General features: G+C 42.8%; 1 protein-coding gene across 1 annotated transcript; it reads right to left on the reverse strand.

The window, feature by feature from the left end:
* Positions 1–545: 545 nt before the first annotated feature.
* LOC139413856 (zinc finger, NFX1-type containing 1) lies at positions 546–15,011 on the reverse strand. Its single transcript, XM_071161673.1, has 15 exons — positions 14,626–15,011; positions 12,115–12,199; positions 10,747–12,023; positions 10,345–10,631; positions 9,758–9,990; positions 8,761–8,892; positions 8,323–8,471; positions 7,972–8,115; positions 7,590–7,707; positions 6,195–6,424; positions 5,816–5,955; positions 4,955–5,255; positions 3,828–3,938; positions 3,625–3,720; positions 546–3,413 (listed from the first exon to the last, which is right to left on the reverse strand). The coding sequence occupies exons 2-15, from the start codon at positions 12,173–12,175 to the stop codon at positions 960–962; spliced, it is 5,733 nt and encodes a 1,910-aa protein (XP_071017774.1). The 5' UTR covers positions 12,176–12,199; positions 14,626–15,011; the 3' UTR covers positions 546–959.
* Between the last annotated feature and the right edge of the window lie 2,218 nt (positions 15,012–17,229).

Consider the following 17,229-nt stretch of genomic DNA (forward strand, 5'->3'; position numbering starts at 1 on the left):
AACAACCCTTAGTACCTAAACCAAGCACCTGTGTAGATCTGAGAGGATTAGATAAGTATAAGAAATGTGGGACAAAATCCTCCCAACCTATCCGAGGGCAAGGTAAAGCTACTGCCATACTGCTTACGCCTAGACTTATTATTGATTTAGGGAGAAGGAACTAAGGGTTGTCTCTGGACAGGGCCATAGGACTAACCACACCAAGTCAAACACCTCCGCCCTGCCACCTGACAATCACTTACAGCTTAGGGCCAACTACACTATAGTTCACAAAATGCTCAGAAAATGTATTTAACCGATACATAAAGTAGGCCTATACTAATTTAAATAAATGGACAATGTCAAAGACACAAGGTGGAGTTTCAGTTTACCCCCCTCCCCCCAATATATTTGTGTATATTAGTTACATTTACAGTGTTTTCTTATCATTCCAGAGTTTGTGTTGTTTTTCAGCCCCTTTGTCATATTCATTTATTTTGAGTTTCTCAGTTAACTGAATCACAATTGTGTATGTGTGTGTGTGTTAGAAAATCAATTTGCAAATATATGGGATCATCTCAGATATGTTTTATTAGAAAAAACATATTGCACATATCAAGCCAACTCTTTGTTAAAGGAACAATGCACTGCTGCCATCTATTGGTGTGACTGGAAAAATACACACAGGTGTCTAAATGTTGAGGCCCAAAAATCCTGCCTAAACATTTGCATAATTCATAATTGTACATTGGGTTGAAAATACAGTATTGTACTCTGGAGTGATATCACTTTAAAAAGTAGAATAACAATAAATATTATATTGACAAAGCAGATTGATTTCATCACATTCAATGAATCATTTACAGTGATTTCAGCATTTAAATATATCAATTGATATAGCAACGCTTTCTGGAGTGCAAATTATGATAATTGTCACATCGGTCATGAAGTCACAATTAAACAGAGAAAATAATCAGTTTTTAATCAGCAAGGTTCATCAGACCAAAGTTCAGCATATTGTTAGCTTCAGACCACGCAGCGTGTTGTGCCCCATCCATCTCTGAAGCCACTCTGTTGCCACTTACCAGAGCATGGTTTGCTCCACCGATCGTAGCATTGCACTCTGGGCAGTTACGGCTCATCATGGCGCCTCCACAATCTCCGATGGCATAGACGTGACCGTTGGGGCAGGAGTACCAGTGGCCTTTAGGCAAACTCATGGCTGAAAGTATCATCTTTCGTTCATCATCACTGATCCCCAGGCCAGAGCTTGGTAGCTTTTCAGCCAAGTCTTTCAGTGCCTGCTTTACTGAGTCCTCGTCTTGCAGAGTGAATGGCTGCATTTTCTCCAGAACCTCCCTTATGGCTGTGACCTCAGCCTGAACCTTGACCCCACGACCTGTGTCCTTAGCCATCTTGCAGCGGGCGTTGAGCTCGGCCAAAAAGGACAGCCTCTGTAGCTCGCTCTGCAGATCAGAAGCCTGCTGCTCCGAGAACTTCTGGTAACAATCCATCAGCCACCTCAGGAACTCTTCGACTTTCTCATCAAAGTGGGAAACTTCCGCACTTGACATGTGCTGCCTACTAATCTTCAGCAACTTGCCAACTCTCTCAAGGAAGGCCATCTTGTTTTCCGTGATCCACAGTTCCTTAGCTGTGAGGTGGGAGGCCCTTAGTTTTTTCTCTATCTGTATGTACTCCATTGGTAGATACCTTTGCAAGTCCTCCTTGTCAATCCATTGCTGCTTAAGGATCGCCTTTTGTGCCGCAATATCTGACTGTGCTCCATTAATCTTCTCCTTAACTTTCTCAATTACCGCCAGACTCCGGTTGACGTAAGCCCCGTACCGGAGATTCCTGCGGATGGGAGTGCGACACCTGGGGCACTCCTTCAACTTTACTGCAAGCTGTTCCTCGGTAGCCTGCTGGTTGTCATCCATCCCCATGTATTTATCCATGGACGTGGACTCAAAGACGTGTCCGCAGTCGTCCAGCTGAATAAAGCAGGCCTCAGCATCGTCCTCCGTACCAAAGAAAATCTCCATAACATCCTCGGGGTGGCAAACACGGCACTTGTTGGGGCAGGGGTCTCCACACAGGCCAATGCAGGGGTGCCCACACTGCAAGGTTTTGGTGCAGGGCTGGGTGCAGGGTGGACGGTCACAAGGCTCATGGCAGAGCTTGCTGCAGCCCTGGTGAGGACACTGCCAGGCACAGGGCTCTATGCAGGGGGCACAGGGCTGGCCGCAGGGCTTCTTACAGGCACTGTGGATGCAGCGATTCTCACAGAGAATTGGACAGGAAGGGCAGTCACGTGTACAGGGCTCCCGACACTTGTGGGAGCAGACTAGGAGCTTATCACATCGGTGGAAACAGCCCAAGTGGAAGCGGCCCTGGTGGCATCTCTGGCAGGAACCAGGACAGGGGTGGCCACACTTCAGAATCTGTTTGCAAGGTGCCCTGCAGTCCGGCTGTACTGTAGATCTCCTATAATGACAGGGACCTTCTTGCTTGTGTCCACACTTGAGCTCCAAGGTGACTGTTGCCATGCAGGTGGTGGTGCAGGACTCCCCACACACAGTGGCACATAGATGGCCACACACCAGCATCTTCTGACAGGGCTCCTGGCACACAAACCGCTCTGGAGCCTGGTGACAGGGCACCATCTGCTTGTGCTGGCATCGCGGTACGATTTTCTCTACCCGCGTAAGGCAGTCTGTAGGGCACTTCTTGTAGCACAGAAGTTTGCATCGATGCCCCAGCTCACAGAGGACCTTCTGGCACTTCTTGTTACATGTGTACTTCTTGTGCTCTTGGTCGTACGGGTGGCAAGCACTGGAGCACACGTGACCACAGTTCAAGCGGAACTCGCAGGGCAGGTTGCAGCCTCCCTCAGGAGCATGTTTGAAGTCATCGCCGCAGAATGCTTTAATGTGTCGCTCAGGGTGGTTCTGGCAGCATAGGGTCAGGGCAGGGCCCACTTGGTCTTTCTCTCGCAGTGTGTGCAGGATGTTGCTCCAAAGCTTGACTTTTCCCAACATGGCCATGTTTCCAACGCAGTAGAGACCCTTCTTAGCCCGTGACAGGGCCACACAGACGCGGTTGGGGATGTTCAAGAAGCCCACCTTCCCCTCTTTGTTACTTCGAACCAGCGAGAGCAGGACAATATCATTCTCCTCTCCTTGGTATTTGTCAACAACATGAACTTTTACCCCATTGAACTCTTTGGCTGGCATGAGTTTGCGCAGACAGTGGAGTTGGCCAGTGTAAGTGGTGAGGATGGTGATCTGGGACGGCTGGTATTCCTGTAACAGGAGGTAGCGACACAACGCTACCACAAAGAAGGCCTCGTGGAGGTTCTGGCGACTCTTTCCATCCCTGATCTCCTCCTCCGGGTAGTTATGCTCCACAAAGAACATGTTGGAGAGAAGACCCTACAAGACAACAGGGAAGTGAATACAACGGTTATTGGACCGCAACTAACTTCTAAGGCCTACACATGGACTGTGTATTGTACTTTATTGATGGTTCATTGAATTGATGACATGCTGAAATGGATTGATATTCAGTATACAGTCATCTTTAAATGCACTCCTGCTAGGAGGGTAACTACCATGTAAAAAGTCTCTGAAAGCATTGACGAACCTTAATATTGTCATAGTCCATCACTGAGGGGTGGTTCTCTAGCTCAGAGTAGATGTGCGGGACCAGGAGACGGGCAATGTCTGGCCTCATGCGATGCTGTGCAGGGATAGACCCAGAGTTAGAGGATTGGTCAATGGACAATGAAGAACAAGGGGTAATTGGTTTATCCATATACACTTTCCCTTTAGATTCCCCACACATACCTGATAGTTAAGTCTGACGTATGGAAAGTCCATCCTGATCAGCCTCTCAAACATGGACACTTCAAGATTGAAGTTCTTGGCCAGTTCGAACACTGTTGCACTGGGCCGGAGCTAGGGACACAATGAGCTACATAAGTACCCCTATAAGTACCGCTGAAGCCCAAGAGAGGATGGAATGGACCACCTCATTTCAACACTTTTAGACAACATCTCTTCAACTCTATTATTTGTTGTTGAACACTGTTTTTCAAGAACCTGCCCAAAGATAAACATTTGCCGTTCGACTAAATCACATTTACAGAAATGTTGATAAATGTGCATTGGCCCTCTCAAATCAATGTAATAAAGTAAAAATAAAAAGAGTATGAAGAGTATTCAGTATTTGAAAATAAAAACTCACAGTTTTGCTATCCTATCTTGTTTTCCTGCTTCTTTTCAGTTGTTAATGTGTGTCTGCTTTATTTAGGGGACAAGGTAAGAATGTATGTGGGAGAGGGTGTGGGAAAGATACAAAACATTCTCAAATAATGTGAGTTATTGTACTCAGTTTGTTTCTGCCTGACTGTGTTAGATTTCAACCACTAACTTTTGATTAATAGCACTTCAAAGCCAAAGCTTTTTTTCTCATCGAAAGTGTGATCCACCTACACGAAAGTAAAGTGCACATCTCAAGAATACCAGCTTTGAATAAAAGTGGATTATATTGAACTGAGTAAAATACGTGATATTCCCAGAGTGCTTTAGCTTTTTCACTCAGAGCTAAAAGGAGCAAGTCAAGTTACGTAAGACCTTATAGCTGGGTGAACTCTCCGTTTAGCCCCAAGCAGAGTTTGAAGTTGATTGCATTTCAATAAGAAATTAAAATGACCATGGACTTTCAATCAACAAATGCCCAGTTTACATTAGGTTCAATTTTACATTAGGAGCAATGTTCAAGTCAATTTTACATTAGGAGCAATTTTCAAGTCAATTTTACATTAGGAGCAATTTTCAAGTCAATTTTACATTAGGAGCAATTTTCAAGTCAATTGAAGATTAGGAGCAATTTTCATCTCCAATTCAATCACTGGATTTAGTGGCATAACAGTAGGGAAGTTGACCATGCCTGGCCAATGAGTGTCCAGTACCTGTTGGTGGTCTCCAATGAGAATGAGGTGCTGGCAGGCCTGGCTCAGAGTGGTGATGGTGTGGGCCTCCAGTACCTCTGCTGCCTCTTCCACGATCACTAGGCGGGGGCGTACTTCCTGCAAAGCTTTGCGCCATCTAGCAGCCCCCGTGGTCGTCATGCCGATGACCTTGGCTTCCTTCAGGACACATAAGTCCTCACGGAGACGAATTTCAGCCAGACGCTCGGCAGCATCCTGATAGTCCTGCTCTGCCTGCTGGGCTCGCATACGCAGCTCCGTCCGATAACGCCCCACCCATAACCTGCGAACACAGAGCAGCGTCAGATGAGGTCATTGGTAGCATTTGACGGTAAGGCCACTAATGGAGTCTACATACGCAGGTCATAAAACTAACAAAGTTCCTATAGAAAAGTAACCCTGTCACAATCAAATTCTGAATATCTGAGATTCGTAGATAATGTGTAGAGCAGAATCCTTTATTCCTTGTATGATTTACTGAGTCAATCCAACACGCTGGAGCTGTGACAATTTCTTTATTGCATCATCCAAAATGGCTTTTTGGCTTGGCACACAACTGAGCCTTGCACTGGTCTTTTCTCCAGTCAGATCAAAACATGCGTCACTTAAGGTGGCACAGTCAATCGCACACCTGTGTGTTTTGTGTGGTCATGACGACTGTGCACTTTGCACAAACTAAGCACAGTTACATTGCCAGGGTGACAGAAACTTGTAGAGGTGAGGGGTTCAGTGCATGCATCTACTGAGATACATTTTCTCAGTAATTAGTTGGCATAATTATGCACAATGGGAATATACGCGCTCGCAGTCTGGCGTTGCCTAGGGGATGAGAGAGACTATTACCGGTACAGTCTCCATCTGTCTGGCAGACTAAGAGTCCACACATCCAGAATGGTGTCTTCCTCATCTTCACTCATGGCTGAGCTGCTGCCCAGCTCTCTCCTAATACGATGTTTCATCTTCCTCTTCTGCACCCGCTGTATCTGCGCACACAGAGAGAGACACGTCAGACTTTTCAAATAACATTAACTATACCTTTAACCCAGCACCTGTCTTTCTACCATACTCCTGAGCTAAATACTCTGAATATGAAGCAGGAGATTGTCAATTTAAATCAATAAGCAGCTAAATTAGTTTGTGATTCACATATTGTATGATGCAATGTATTTTGGCTATATTGTTATACAATAAGTTTGGATCAAGGCACGTTGTAGGTTCTCACCTCCCAGCCTTCTTCACTCTGCTCTGCATGTATCAGAGTGTTCTCCAGGTTCATGGCCAGCATCATTTCCGCCATATCCCTGACTGTCTCCTCCATCTTTCTTCGATCATCATCGTGACTATGATGCATGTCTGAGACTTCTACAAAGCGTTCCATCTGGATCAGGTCTGCCTCCTCCGCTATCTCGATCAGGTCCTCCTCCTCCTCCTCATCTTCGTCCATTTCCCCATCTATTACAAAACAGAGAGGGTAAAATGGGTGAGGAGTTTCTAACTTCTATTCCTAGTAGTTCTCTCAACAGTCACTTTAATAATGTTTACATCTCTTGTATTACTCATCTCATATGTATATACTGTAATCTATCCTATTCTACTGTTTCTTAGTCAATGCCATGCCGCTCTGACATTTCTAACCCAAATATTTATAGATTCTTAATTCTATTCCTTTACTTTATATTTGTGTGTATTGTGTGTATTGTTGTGAAATTGTTAGATGTTACTTGTTAGATATTACTGCACTGTCGGAGCTAGAAGCATTTCGCTACACCCACAATAACATCTGCTGACCACGTGTATGTGACAAATAACATTTGATTCGATGAACTCTGAACTCTGCTTCACCCAATATAGTTTCAGGATCAAGAGGAGTTTTAAAGAAAACATAAAAGAGTTCAATAGATACAGCAGACTACTAGCTAGCTATGTGAACTACAGCCATAATTTATTCACAAGCAATGTTGACAAATACAAGGCCACAAGGAGAAGCACTTTTTGAACTCTGCATTGTTGGAAAAGGGCTCATGAAGTAAACATTTCATGGTAAAGTCTAGACCTGTTGTATTCAGAGCATGTGACAAATACAATTTGATTTTGATTTGCTCTGCATCTGTTCCAGTTGCTATGTCTGTCTGATCATGTTGTGTCTCGTCTACTGTGACGATTATGCAATTTTGGGTAACAATGAATTGTCAAGCACGGTTATTATTATATTATTTTTTTAAACAAACTGCTTATAATGCATTATAACCTATCTTTGAAAACAAGTTACAATATACTGTACCTAATGAATACAACACAGCTTTGGGGACACCCCTGTTGCTTAGAACTTTTGGAAATTAAGCTTCTCCTCCCGACCGTGCCGTTCTGTTCATATAATGATTACCAACTTTACCCACTTCATGTAAAAAAAAATAATAATTAACTGCTATTGGGTAAACCATATCTACTTAAATATAAAAGGTGAATCCCCCTTCTACTGAAAATAATGTAGTAAGAAGATTATGACAATAATTGTTTTAAAGTTCAGGGTTATTGTCCATAATTGTCAGTTACGAGATTATACAATAACTGTTCCAGCCCTATGTCTTCGTTCGGTGGTACTGCAGTGGCTTCTCACCTGCATTGTCATTTTGAGGATGTGATGTCCTCTGCTGGAAGGCAGTGGAACCTAACCCCAGCCACTCCATTATCATAGACGGCTTCTTCCCACCATAGCTCTCAAAACCATCCAGTGCCTGAGGAAAAGTACAAGAGGAAGTATTGTCTCCACTCTGGCCAATAGCAGATTATCACAGATCACATCATAAACTTTTCTGGGAATGTCTATTTTGTTTACATGAATCTTAAGCCTTGAATAAGCAGTAGGGCTTATCGTCCTCATTGTAGTTATCCTATATGACATCATCATAGTTCTAGAAGTAGCAGAGGGGGTGGAACTATGAGTTATAGTCATAGCAGTAGTCACCACTTTATATTTGACAGTGGTATCAACGACTCACAGGCTGGAGGGACAGGCTATCCCAGTGCACCTCTGAGATGAACCTTTGAAGGAACTGTTCCCTTAGAACGCCTCGCAGACTGCACTCCAGCTGCACAGACTGAGTCTGGATCTTAGTCTCTTCGGTCCGCAGTGCATCATAGATCTGAGAGGAAACAATATTCTGAGCATCGGTATGTGGTATCGTTTCCCTAAATGACTATTTCCCCAAAAGATATCCAACCTGGTTGTATACATTCCTGACACATACGGAAGCTGAGCTACATTGACTTCAATAGGAGTGCTCGTTTACATTTTAAGACTATTTCTCAAATGTTAGCGTAACTTTCAGGTTTCCCACACTAACGCTCACCTCACTGTTGGCACGGCGAAGATGTTGCGGTAGTCTGCGGCGGAAGTCATGGGACCTTTTCAGCTCCCCCAGAGTGAAACGCTTCAGGGCCTCACTGTTGCTTCGCCCACCCACTCTTACAATACCGTCTGGTAAAAACTTGTGGATGCCTTTGGTGCACAATGTTAAACAAATTAACTTGGGGATGCCTATGGTACATAATGTTAAACAAATTAACTTGGGGATGCCTATGGTACATGTTAAACAAATGAAAAAGCTGCTGATACATATGATGACTAAAGTGCCCTTCAGAATTATATCTGGTAAAACACAAATTATGACATTTTTCAAGAATGGCTTGAGGTTGAAAATAACTGAGAAGCAAAAATAGTGTGGGACAATCATGCATTCATATACCATACATCCATAGTTCAGTATGTCGGGGAGCAGGAGCCCTACCTTCCAGGAACTGGTCTAGAGCGTGGTTGGTATAACAAACCACCAGCATTGGGGAGGAGTCAAAGACACCTTTCCACACCTCCTGATTGGTCAAAAGAGCTTGGGCGATCTTTAGTCCTGTGTAGGTCTTCCCTGAGATTATGAGTAAGGAGAGAAAACGAACGTCCAAAAGTATTATACTCCTGCAAGTCCACCAACACATGAAGCAGCATGGCATACTAATGTCAAACTTTCAGCCTAGAAATTGTACATGTACACTACCATTCAAACGTTTGCAGTCACTTAGAAAAGTCCTTGTTTTTGAAAGAAAAGCACGTTTTGTCCATTAAAATAACATCAAATTGATCAGAAATAAAGTGTAGACATTGTTCATGTTGTAAATGACTATTGCAGCTGGAAACGGCAGATATTTTATGGAATATCTACATAGGAGTACAGAGGCTCATTATCAGCAACCATCACTCCTATGTTCCAATGGCACATTGTGTTAGCTAATCCAAGTTCATCATTTTAAAAGGCTAATTGATCATTAGAAATCCCTTTTGCAATTATGTTAGCACAGCTGAAAACTGTTGTTCAGATTAAAGAAGCAATAAAACGGATGATCTCGTACAAAGCTGTGTACTACTCCCTTCACAGAACACCGCAAACTGGCGCTAACCAGAATAGAAAGAGGAGTGAAGAGGAGTGAGAAACAGATGCCAAAACTTTAGTTTGTTAACAAGAAATTTGTGGAGTGGTTGAAAAACAAGTTTTAATGATTCCAACCTCAACTGTATTCCATAAAAAATCTGCCATTTCCAGCTACAATAGTCATTTACAACATTAACAATGTCTACACTGTATTTCTGATACATTTTATGTTATTTTAATGGACAAGAAATTTGCTTTTCTTTCAAAAACAAGGACGTTTCTAAGTGACCCCAAACTTTTGAACGGTAGTGTAGATAAACATGATCTAATTCAATATGTATAATTTTTTCTATATGTATTCCACCTGTGCCTGGGGGTCCCTGGATGATTGCCAGTTCCTTGGTGAGGGCGAGCTGAAGTGCTCTCATCTGGGACTCGTCCAATCCCAGCTGCTCCATGGGGGGCCAGGCTTCAGGATCCAGGGTGTGGAAGCGGCTGCTCTTAAACTCAGGCACCGCAATAGCAGACAGGTCATATGTATCCCCCATTGGCAGGTAGGCAGGAGGGTGGACCTCTGAGCTACATTCCACTATATACCTGCAATTTACATGTTGTCATGAATCAAAAATACAATTTTTGTTAGTCAGAAAGTTCTCATTCTTCATTACAATAATTGATATGCAGTAAATGTTCTGTCACAAAATATCTGCTAAATATCATCTAGCAGCTGGTGGAAGAGGTAAGTCACCCACAAACCATGTTAAGCACTTTAAGATCAGAAGTATGGAACTGTATGAACACAATCTGCGATTCTCAATATCAGAAAAACATGGTGGAACAAAAATATTTAGCCGACTCTCTCTCATAGCATCAACATCACCGGTGCGACAGCCAGTACATACGTAGGGCTGACTAATGATTGAATTCAACACCGACAGACAGTACACCGACCTCTGGAAGGGCAGATCCTCTACTTCCAGCTCCTGCAGCCCCTCGAGGACATAGCGGTAGGCCTCAAAGTAGGCGGTTGTCTCCACCATGAGGAAGGACTGGTGGGCCTCCACTCCGGCTAGGGCTCGCCTGCTCTCCGTTGAGAAAATGATCTGGACAAAGCCCTTCTCTAGCTCCTTGGGGTCCCGGTCGGACACAGTGGCAAACAGGAAACTCTCAAAGTTGTCACAGGACATGCAGACCAGGGACCCATATATCAGCCGCTTGGAGTTCTGCCAGCGGACAAACTGTGTGGGACAGAGAATAACATGAACATATATTGAATGCACTCTACTACACAATGTTGGCAAGTCTTGGTAAGTTATATTTATTCTGTTCAAATACTCAATAGAACTGACTGACCTTAAGAGGTTTGGAGTCAAACTGGACCTTATAGGCCAAACCAGACCGGGTGCACATTGGAACCACCAGTCGCGTGTCAAAGTACACTGTGATGTCATCGAAGCGCCTCTTCCTCAAAGGGACGTCTTTATTGCCCAGGTCCTGCTGGCTCTGAAGCAGCTGCTGGATGCCCTCTCGAAGAGGTCTCACAAAGTCCTCTCGCATGAGCCGGAAGTGCGTGTCCAGGTACAGCAGTCCGCTGGCATAGCGTTTCAAGATGAGGTTGGGCCTGAGGAAGGGCCTCTGTTCCTGGTGGAACTCCTCAGGGGTGGGGTAGATGGATAGGGTCCTGAAGTCGGCCTCCCCAAGTGGGGCGTCCTCCTGGGGGGTGATGAAGGAGTAGTTGTCTGACTTTAGGGTGCCCTCCCTGGCCCTCTCCTGGAGGTGCTCCACCAGGACCTGGATCCTCTCCAGGTTTTCCTCCGTCTGCTCCAGGACATCCACCCCCACAGCTCGCAGGCTGTTGATGACTGGTCTGAAGAGGGCCACTATCATGGACACGGCCTGGGTCGAGCTAGCCGGGAATATCCTGAGCACCTCAGCGAGAAGGGTCATGATGTTGTCCAAGTGCTGGGGGTACTGTTCCCGGCGAGTGAGGTCGAACTCTGACCCCATTCCCATCACATAATGGGGCAGGATGGTTCGGAGGAATCCAGAATGCTTGATTAAGCCAGCCAAGTGCTGTATAGTTTGACGGTCAGTTTTGGACAAGAAGGCCTTGCAGAGGACTTGGCAGAGGAGCTGAACGAGGTCCTTTCGCATCTCTCGTTCGTCGAGTAGAGCTTGCAGTCCATAACTGGAGGCAAGAGTAATGGCTATTTCTGAAGGTTCTTTCCCGGAGAGCTCCTCCAACGTTTTGTACCCCATTGGACGAACATGAGGAGCGCCACCATCTGCAGCTCTTCCTCTCCCTCCCCCTCTCTCTCCATCTCCTCCTCTCCCTCCTCCTCTGCCTCCTCCTCTTCCTCTTCCTCCCCAACCCCTCGCACCCTCCCCTCCTCCTCTTTCTCCCCAACCCCTCGCACCCTCCCCTCCTCCTCTGCCTTCCACTCTTTCTCCTCCTCCTCTTCCTCCCCAACCCCTCGCACCCTCTCTTCCTCTTCCTCCCCTGGCATCTCGCGCTCTCCTATCCTCCCTTGGGTTCCCCCCATTAACACCTCTCCTCTCTCCCCTGGCCCCCCTACCTCTTCCCCCTCGGTTGGCTATCCCTTCCTCTTCTCTCTGACCAGCCTCAGCACCTGAGAGGCAAACAGGGAAATCTATATCAATATAATGAAGGAAATGCCAATCATGTCTTACTTATACAAAACTCAAAATGAATCTCCTTACCTATTCTGTGATGGACATGGTTGGCTCCTCTACCTCTCCTGCCCCTGTTTGGGTTTTCCATTCAGGCTGAATTACTATTGGTCCACTAGAACAAGAAATTAAACCCAGCAAAACACATATTGAATGTTTATAACAATGGCATTAATCAATTTGTTTAAAGTTATTCCAAAACAGAGGCAAACTTAATCTTGATGCATGACTATTGTACATTGTGGTGGATGCCGTGCGACATCTATTGGACACAGACAATTATTACGTGTATTTTTTTATAAATGTTTTATTATGCGGAAATAGTGTTGGTTTCATTTCTACTGAAATGATGTCACTTGGATACAGTGAATAAATTATATATATATATGGCTGATACAATCAATGTATCGAAATCAATCTGGATCCTTCGAAACCAAGGGTGAATATTTCATCCCATAATGTCAGTGTTTTAGGACAGTCATGGAATGATGTAAATTAATCATTTGTATTTTATTCCGGATCTGCAGCTACTCTTCCTAAGGGTCCAAAAACAATTACATACAATAAAACAACTATAACATATATACAATACAAACTCAATAACACAGAAAAATAACATTATTCAAATGTGTGTAGAGTGCGTGTGTTAGCGAATGCCCTGTGTGTCTGTGTTTGTCTCTTCACAATCCGCGCTGATCCATAACGTGTAGTTTTATCCGTTTTTAAAAATCTGATTCTACTGCTTGACAGTTCCAAATAGCCATGGCGCTATGTAGTACTGTGCGTTTCCCGTTGTCTGTTCTGGATTTGGGGACTGTGAAGAGACATCTGGTGGCATGTATTGGTGTGGGTATGTATGGACGTCTGAGCTGTGCGCTAGTCGCTTAAAACAAATAGGTCAATGATTTAAACATGTCAGTACCTCTCACAAAGACAAGCGGTGCAAATTTTGACACAAGGAAAACGATTTGAACTGTTCCACAAGTGAATCCTACAGACGAAGAACCATATATGTGACATTTACAAAAAAAATGAGATATACATGAACAATCATTATTGGACACCCTTTTTCTATAGTGAACCGGTTTCACAAGCTTTCCACGCGCTAATTAACAATCATTTTAAATGTAAAGATAGGCTCTCTGGTGGAATAACCGTTTATGTGCACCACTCAGAATGGACGGACAAGCGCACAACCTTTCTGTTGCTGATGAAAATCGCAGAAATGTGGGAAAGAAACGTAAAACAAAACTAAAAGAATGGAAAGACAGGCAAAGGAAGATCTTACGGGATGCGGGAAAACCCTATACAAATCGTAAGGGTCAAGAAAAAACTGGGAAAAGCTGTCCAAAAGAGGTATGTGGAAGAACCGTATATCAAACAATCAAGATAGCTAGCTATAGAGCACAGTAACTAACATGTATGTTGTGGGTTGTCTAATTTGTAACTATAGAGAAAACATATTAGCTAAAGTTCGTTGGCTAATAACTCATACATTATCGTTACAAATGTTATTGCTAGATTATAGAAGAAACATAGGTAGCTACTTTTTCTCCATCCACCGGATGATTCGACATGGCTACAGTAGCTAGCTAGTTACACTGTATCCTGCAGGGAAGAGCGTGTTCCACGACGTGCAGAAAGGAGTGTGGAAAGTGACTGATGAGCGCAAGCTGCATCTGTTCAACAGTTTCTACACTGTCCCATACGAGAAACAACAAGCGTTGATTCTCTCCGGCTTAGAACAGGTTAGAAATAAGACAAAACGCCTATTATTATAATAGCTATATTGAACACTTGCATAGTTTAACTTTGACAGTAATGATACGTACATTGACGTTAACTCTAAAAGTGCTGTGTTACACAATGGTGCAATACAAACTCATTCTGTGTATAGATTGGGAGTGTTTTGTAGTTCTATGGTATGTTCACATTGAGGGCTTCATTTTAAATGAGACTAAGATTTCATGACTCAACTTTTAAGAAAAGTAATCAGTGCTGAAGTTGATAGACCACCTTTAAATGAACCTCCATACAAATGAATTAACTACATATTGCATTTAAGTTATTTACATGAAGGGCATCTGTAGTTGAAAGTACTTAAAACATCATATCAGGTGTTAAAAAAGGACATCTTACAAGAGTCATGCAAAATGTCACATATACTGTTCTTCCACAAACTGAAATCATCACTGGAGATATACTGTTCTTCCACATTCTTAAAATGAAAACGGCAATAAAAAAAGTATTTTTTGAAATAACAAAAAAATATAAATTGTTGTTGGAAGATATGGGTATGGTGAATTATTTGTCAACCATAAAACACCTAATGTGGTACACACAATTAATAATATAAAAATAACTGATTATCTTAAAATGGAAAAATTGTCACATATATGGTTCTTCGTCTGTAGGATTCAAGTGTATAAACCAAGCAGTGTGACTGGCGTGACATCTTATCCAGAATTGTATTTACTTGTCGAAATAGGGTGTTCATATGTGATACATTTTTATTCTACATAGTAAAATATAATTGCTTACCTTTGCTGAACGTGTGAATATTTTTTGATGGGATTTAGGGTCCAATTGCAGATGACATAAAACTTTTAAATACGCGTATTTCTGTAGTCCTTGTTGTCTGGTTGACAGTAATGATTCGCTCTGTTACTGTCCTCGTCTCTGCGGATCAGTGTTGGGGAATTCCGCGAGCTGCTCTTTAAACAGGCCCAGGCCTGTTCGCTGTCAGTTTCGCTTTCCAAGATGTTACATAGTGCAAGTGAGTCAGAAATGAAACTACACGCCCTGTTGTTTGTACAAATATGTTGACAATACTTGAGTGATCGATCTGCTGCCCGTTACGCTTTCCAAAATGATACGAAGTGCAAGTGAGTCAGAAATGAAACTACACGCCCTACTTGTTGGTACAATTTTTAGAGTGATAATTTTCATGTTTACGAAAATACATATTGAGCAATAATAAGGTGCTCTTTTTTGTCAGTAATGCTAATCATAAACACTTCGGAAGTTAAAATATATACATAACGCTGCACTGGCTCGCTCTCTCTGTTGTAGCAATTGAGCATTTGTGCAAAGTTTAAGAAGAACTTTCAAGTATTTTGACTTGAGTAGTTTATGTATCTGTACAATTTATATTATTGCCAACTTTTACTTCACTGCATTCCTAAAGAAAATAATGTACTTTTTACCTGACACCCAAAAGTATTGAATGCTTACTTAGCAGGACAGGAAAATTGCCAAATTCACACACTTATCAAGAGAACCTCCCTGGTCATATCCCTACAGCCTCAGTCTGCCAGATCAAACTAAACACATGATTTGTTTGTTAATTATGTCTAAGTGTTGGAGTGTGCCCCTGGCTTTCCACACAAAAAAAAACTAACTATTATCTGGTTTGCATTATAAAAGGATTGAAATTACTTAAGTATGTTTTAGCAAATTACATTTACTTTTGATACTTAAGTATATTTAAAACCAAATACTTCTACTCAAGTAGAATTTTACTGGGTGACTCACTTTTACTAAAGTCATTTTCTATTAAGATACCTTTACTTTTACTCCCAAGTACAACAATTGGGTACTTTTTCCACCACTGCAATGGAGTAGGGGCTAGCGACTGAATGAGTAGGTGTTCTAAAACTTTTGACTGGTAGTGTATATTGAGCAACACAAAAGGTGCTCTTTTTTGTCAGTATGGCTAATCATAAACACTTTGGAACTCAAGATACCGCTGCACTGCCTATGTACAGTTGAAGTCGGAAGTTTACATACACTTAGGTTGCAGTCATTAAAACTAATTTTTCAACCACCCCACAAGTATCTCGTTAACAAACTAGTTTTGGCAATTCAGTTAGGACATCTACTTTGTGCATGACACAAGTCATTTATCTAAAAATTATTTATAGACAGATTATTTCACATATAATTCACTTTAATCACAATTCCAGTGGGTCAGAAGTTTACATACACTAAATTGACTTTACCTTTAAACAGCTTGGAAAATTCCAGAAAATTATGTTAATTAGCCTGAGTCAATTGGAGGTGTACCTGTGGAGGTCTACCTTCAAACTCAGCGCCTCTTTGCTTGACATCATGGGCAAATCAAAAGAAATCAGCCAAGACATCAGAAAAAAAAATGTAGACCTACACAAGTCTGGTTCATCCTTGGGAGCAATTTCCAAACGCCTGAAGGTACCACGTTCATCTGTACAAACAATAGTACGCAAGTATAAACACCATGGGACCACGCAGCCGTCATACCGCTCTGGAAGGAGACGCATTCTGTCTCCTAGAGATGAATTTACTTTGGTGCGAAAAGTGCAAATAAATCCCAGAACAGCAAAGGACCTTGAAGATGCTGGAGGAAACGGGTACAAAAGTATCTATATCCACAGTAAAACGAGTCCTATAATGATATAACCTGAAAGGCCGCTCAGCAAGGAAGAAGCCACTGCTCCAAAACTGCCATAAAAAAAAGAGAAATGTCCTTTAGAGAAATGTCCTCTGGTTTGATGAAACAACAATAGAACTGTTTGGCCATAATGACCATCGTTATGTTTGGAGGAAAAAGGGGGAAGCTTGCAAGCTGAAGAACACCATCCCAAACGTGAAGCACGGGGGTGGCATCATCATGTTGTGGGGGTACTTTTCTGCAGGAGGGACTGGTGCATTTCACAAAATAGATGGCATCATGAGGCAGGAAAATTGTGTGGATATATTGAAGCAACATCTCAAGACATCAGTCAGGAAGTTAAAGCTTGGTCGCAAATGGGTCTTCCAAATGGACAATGACCCAAAGTTGTGGCAAAATGGCTTAAGGACAACAAAGTCAAGGTATTGAGTGGCCATCACAAAGCCCTGACCTCAATTCTATAGAACATTTGTGGGCAGACCTGAAAAAGCGTGTGTGAGCAAGGAGGCCTACAAACCTGACTCAGTTACACCAGCTGTCAGGAGGAAATGGGACAAAATTCACCCAACTTATTGTGGGAAGCTTGTGGTAGGCTACCCAAAACGTTTAACCCAAGTTAAACAATTGAAAGACAATGCTGCCAAATACTAAATTGAGTGTATGTAAACTTCTGACCCACTGGGAATGTGATGAAAGAAATAAAAGCTGAAATAAAT

Source organism: Oncorhynchus clarkii, chromosome 7 (assembly GCF_045791955.1).
Source record: "Oncorhynchus clarkii lewisi isolate Uvic-CL-2024 chromosome 7, UVic_Ocla_1.0, whole genome shotgun sequence".
Lineage (NCBI taxonomy): Eukaryota > Metazoa > Chordata > Actinopteri > Salmoniformes > Salmonidae > Oncorhynchus > Oncorhynchus clarkii.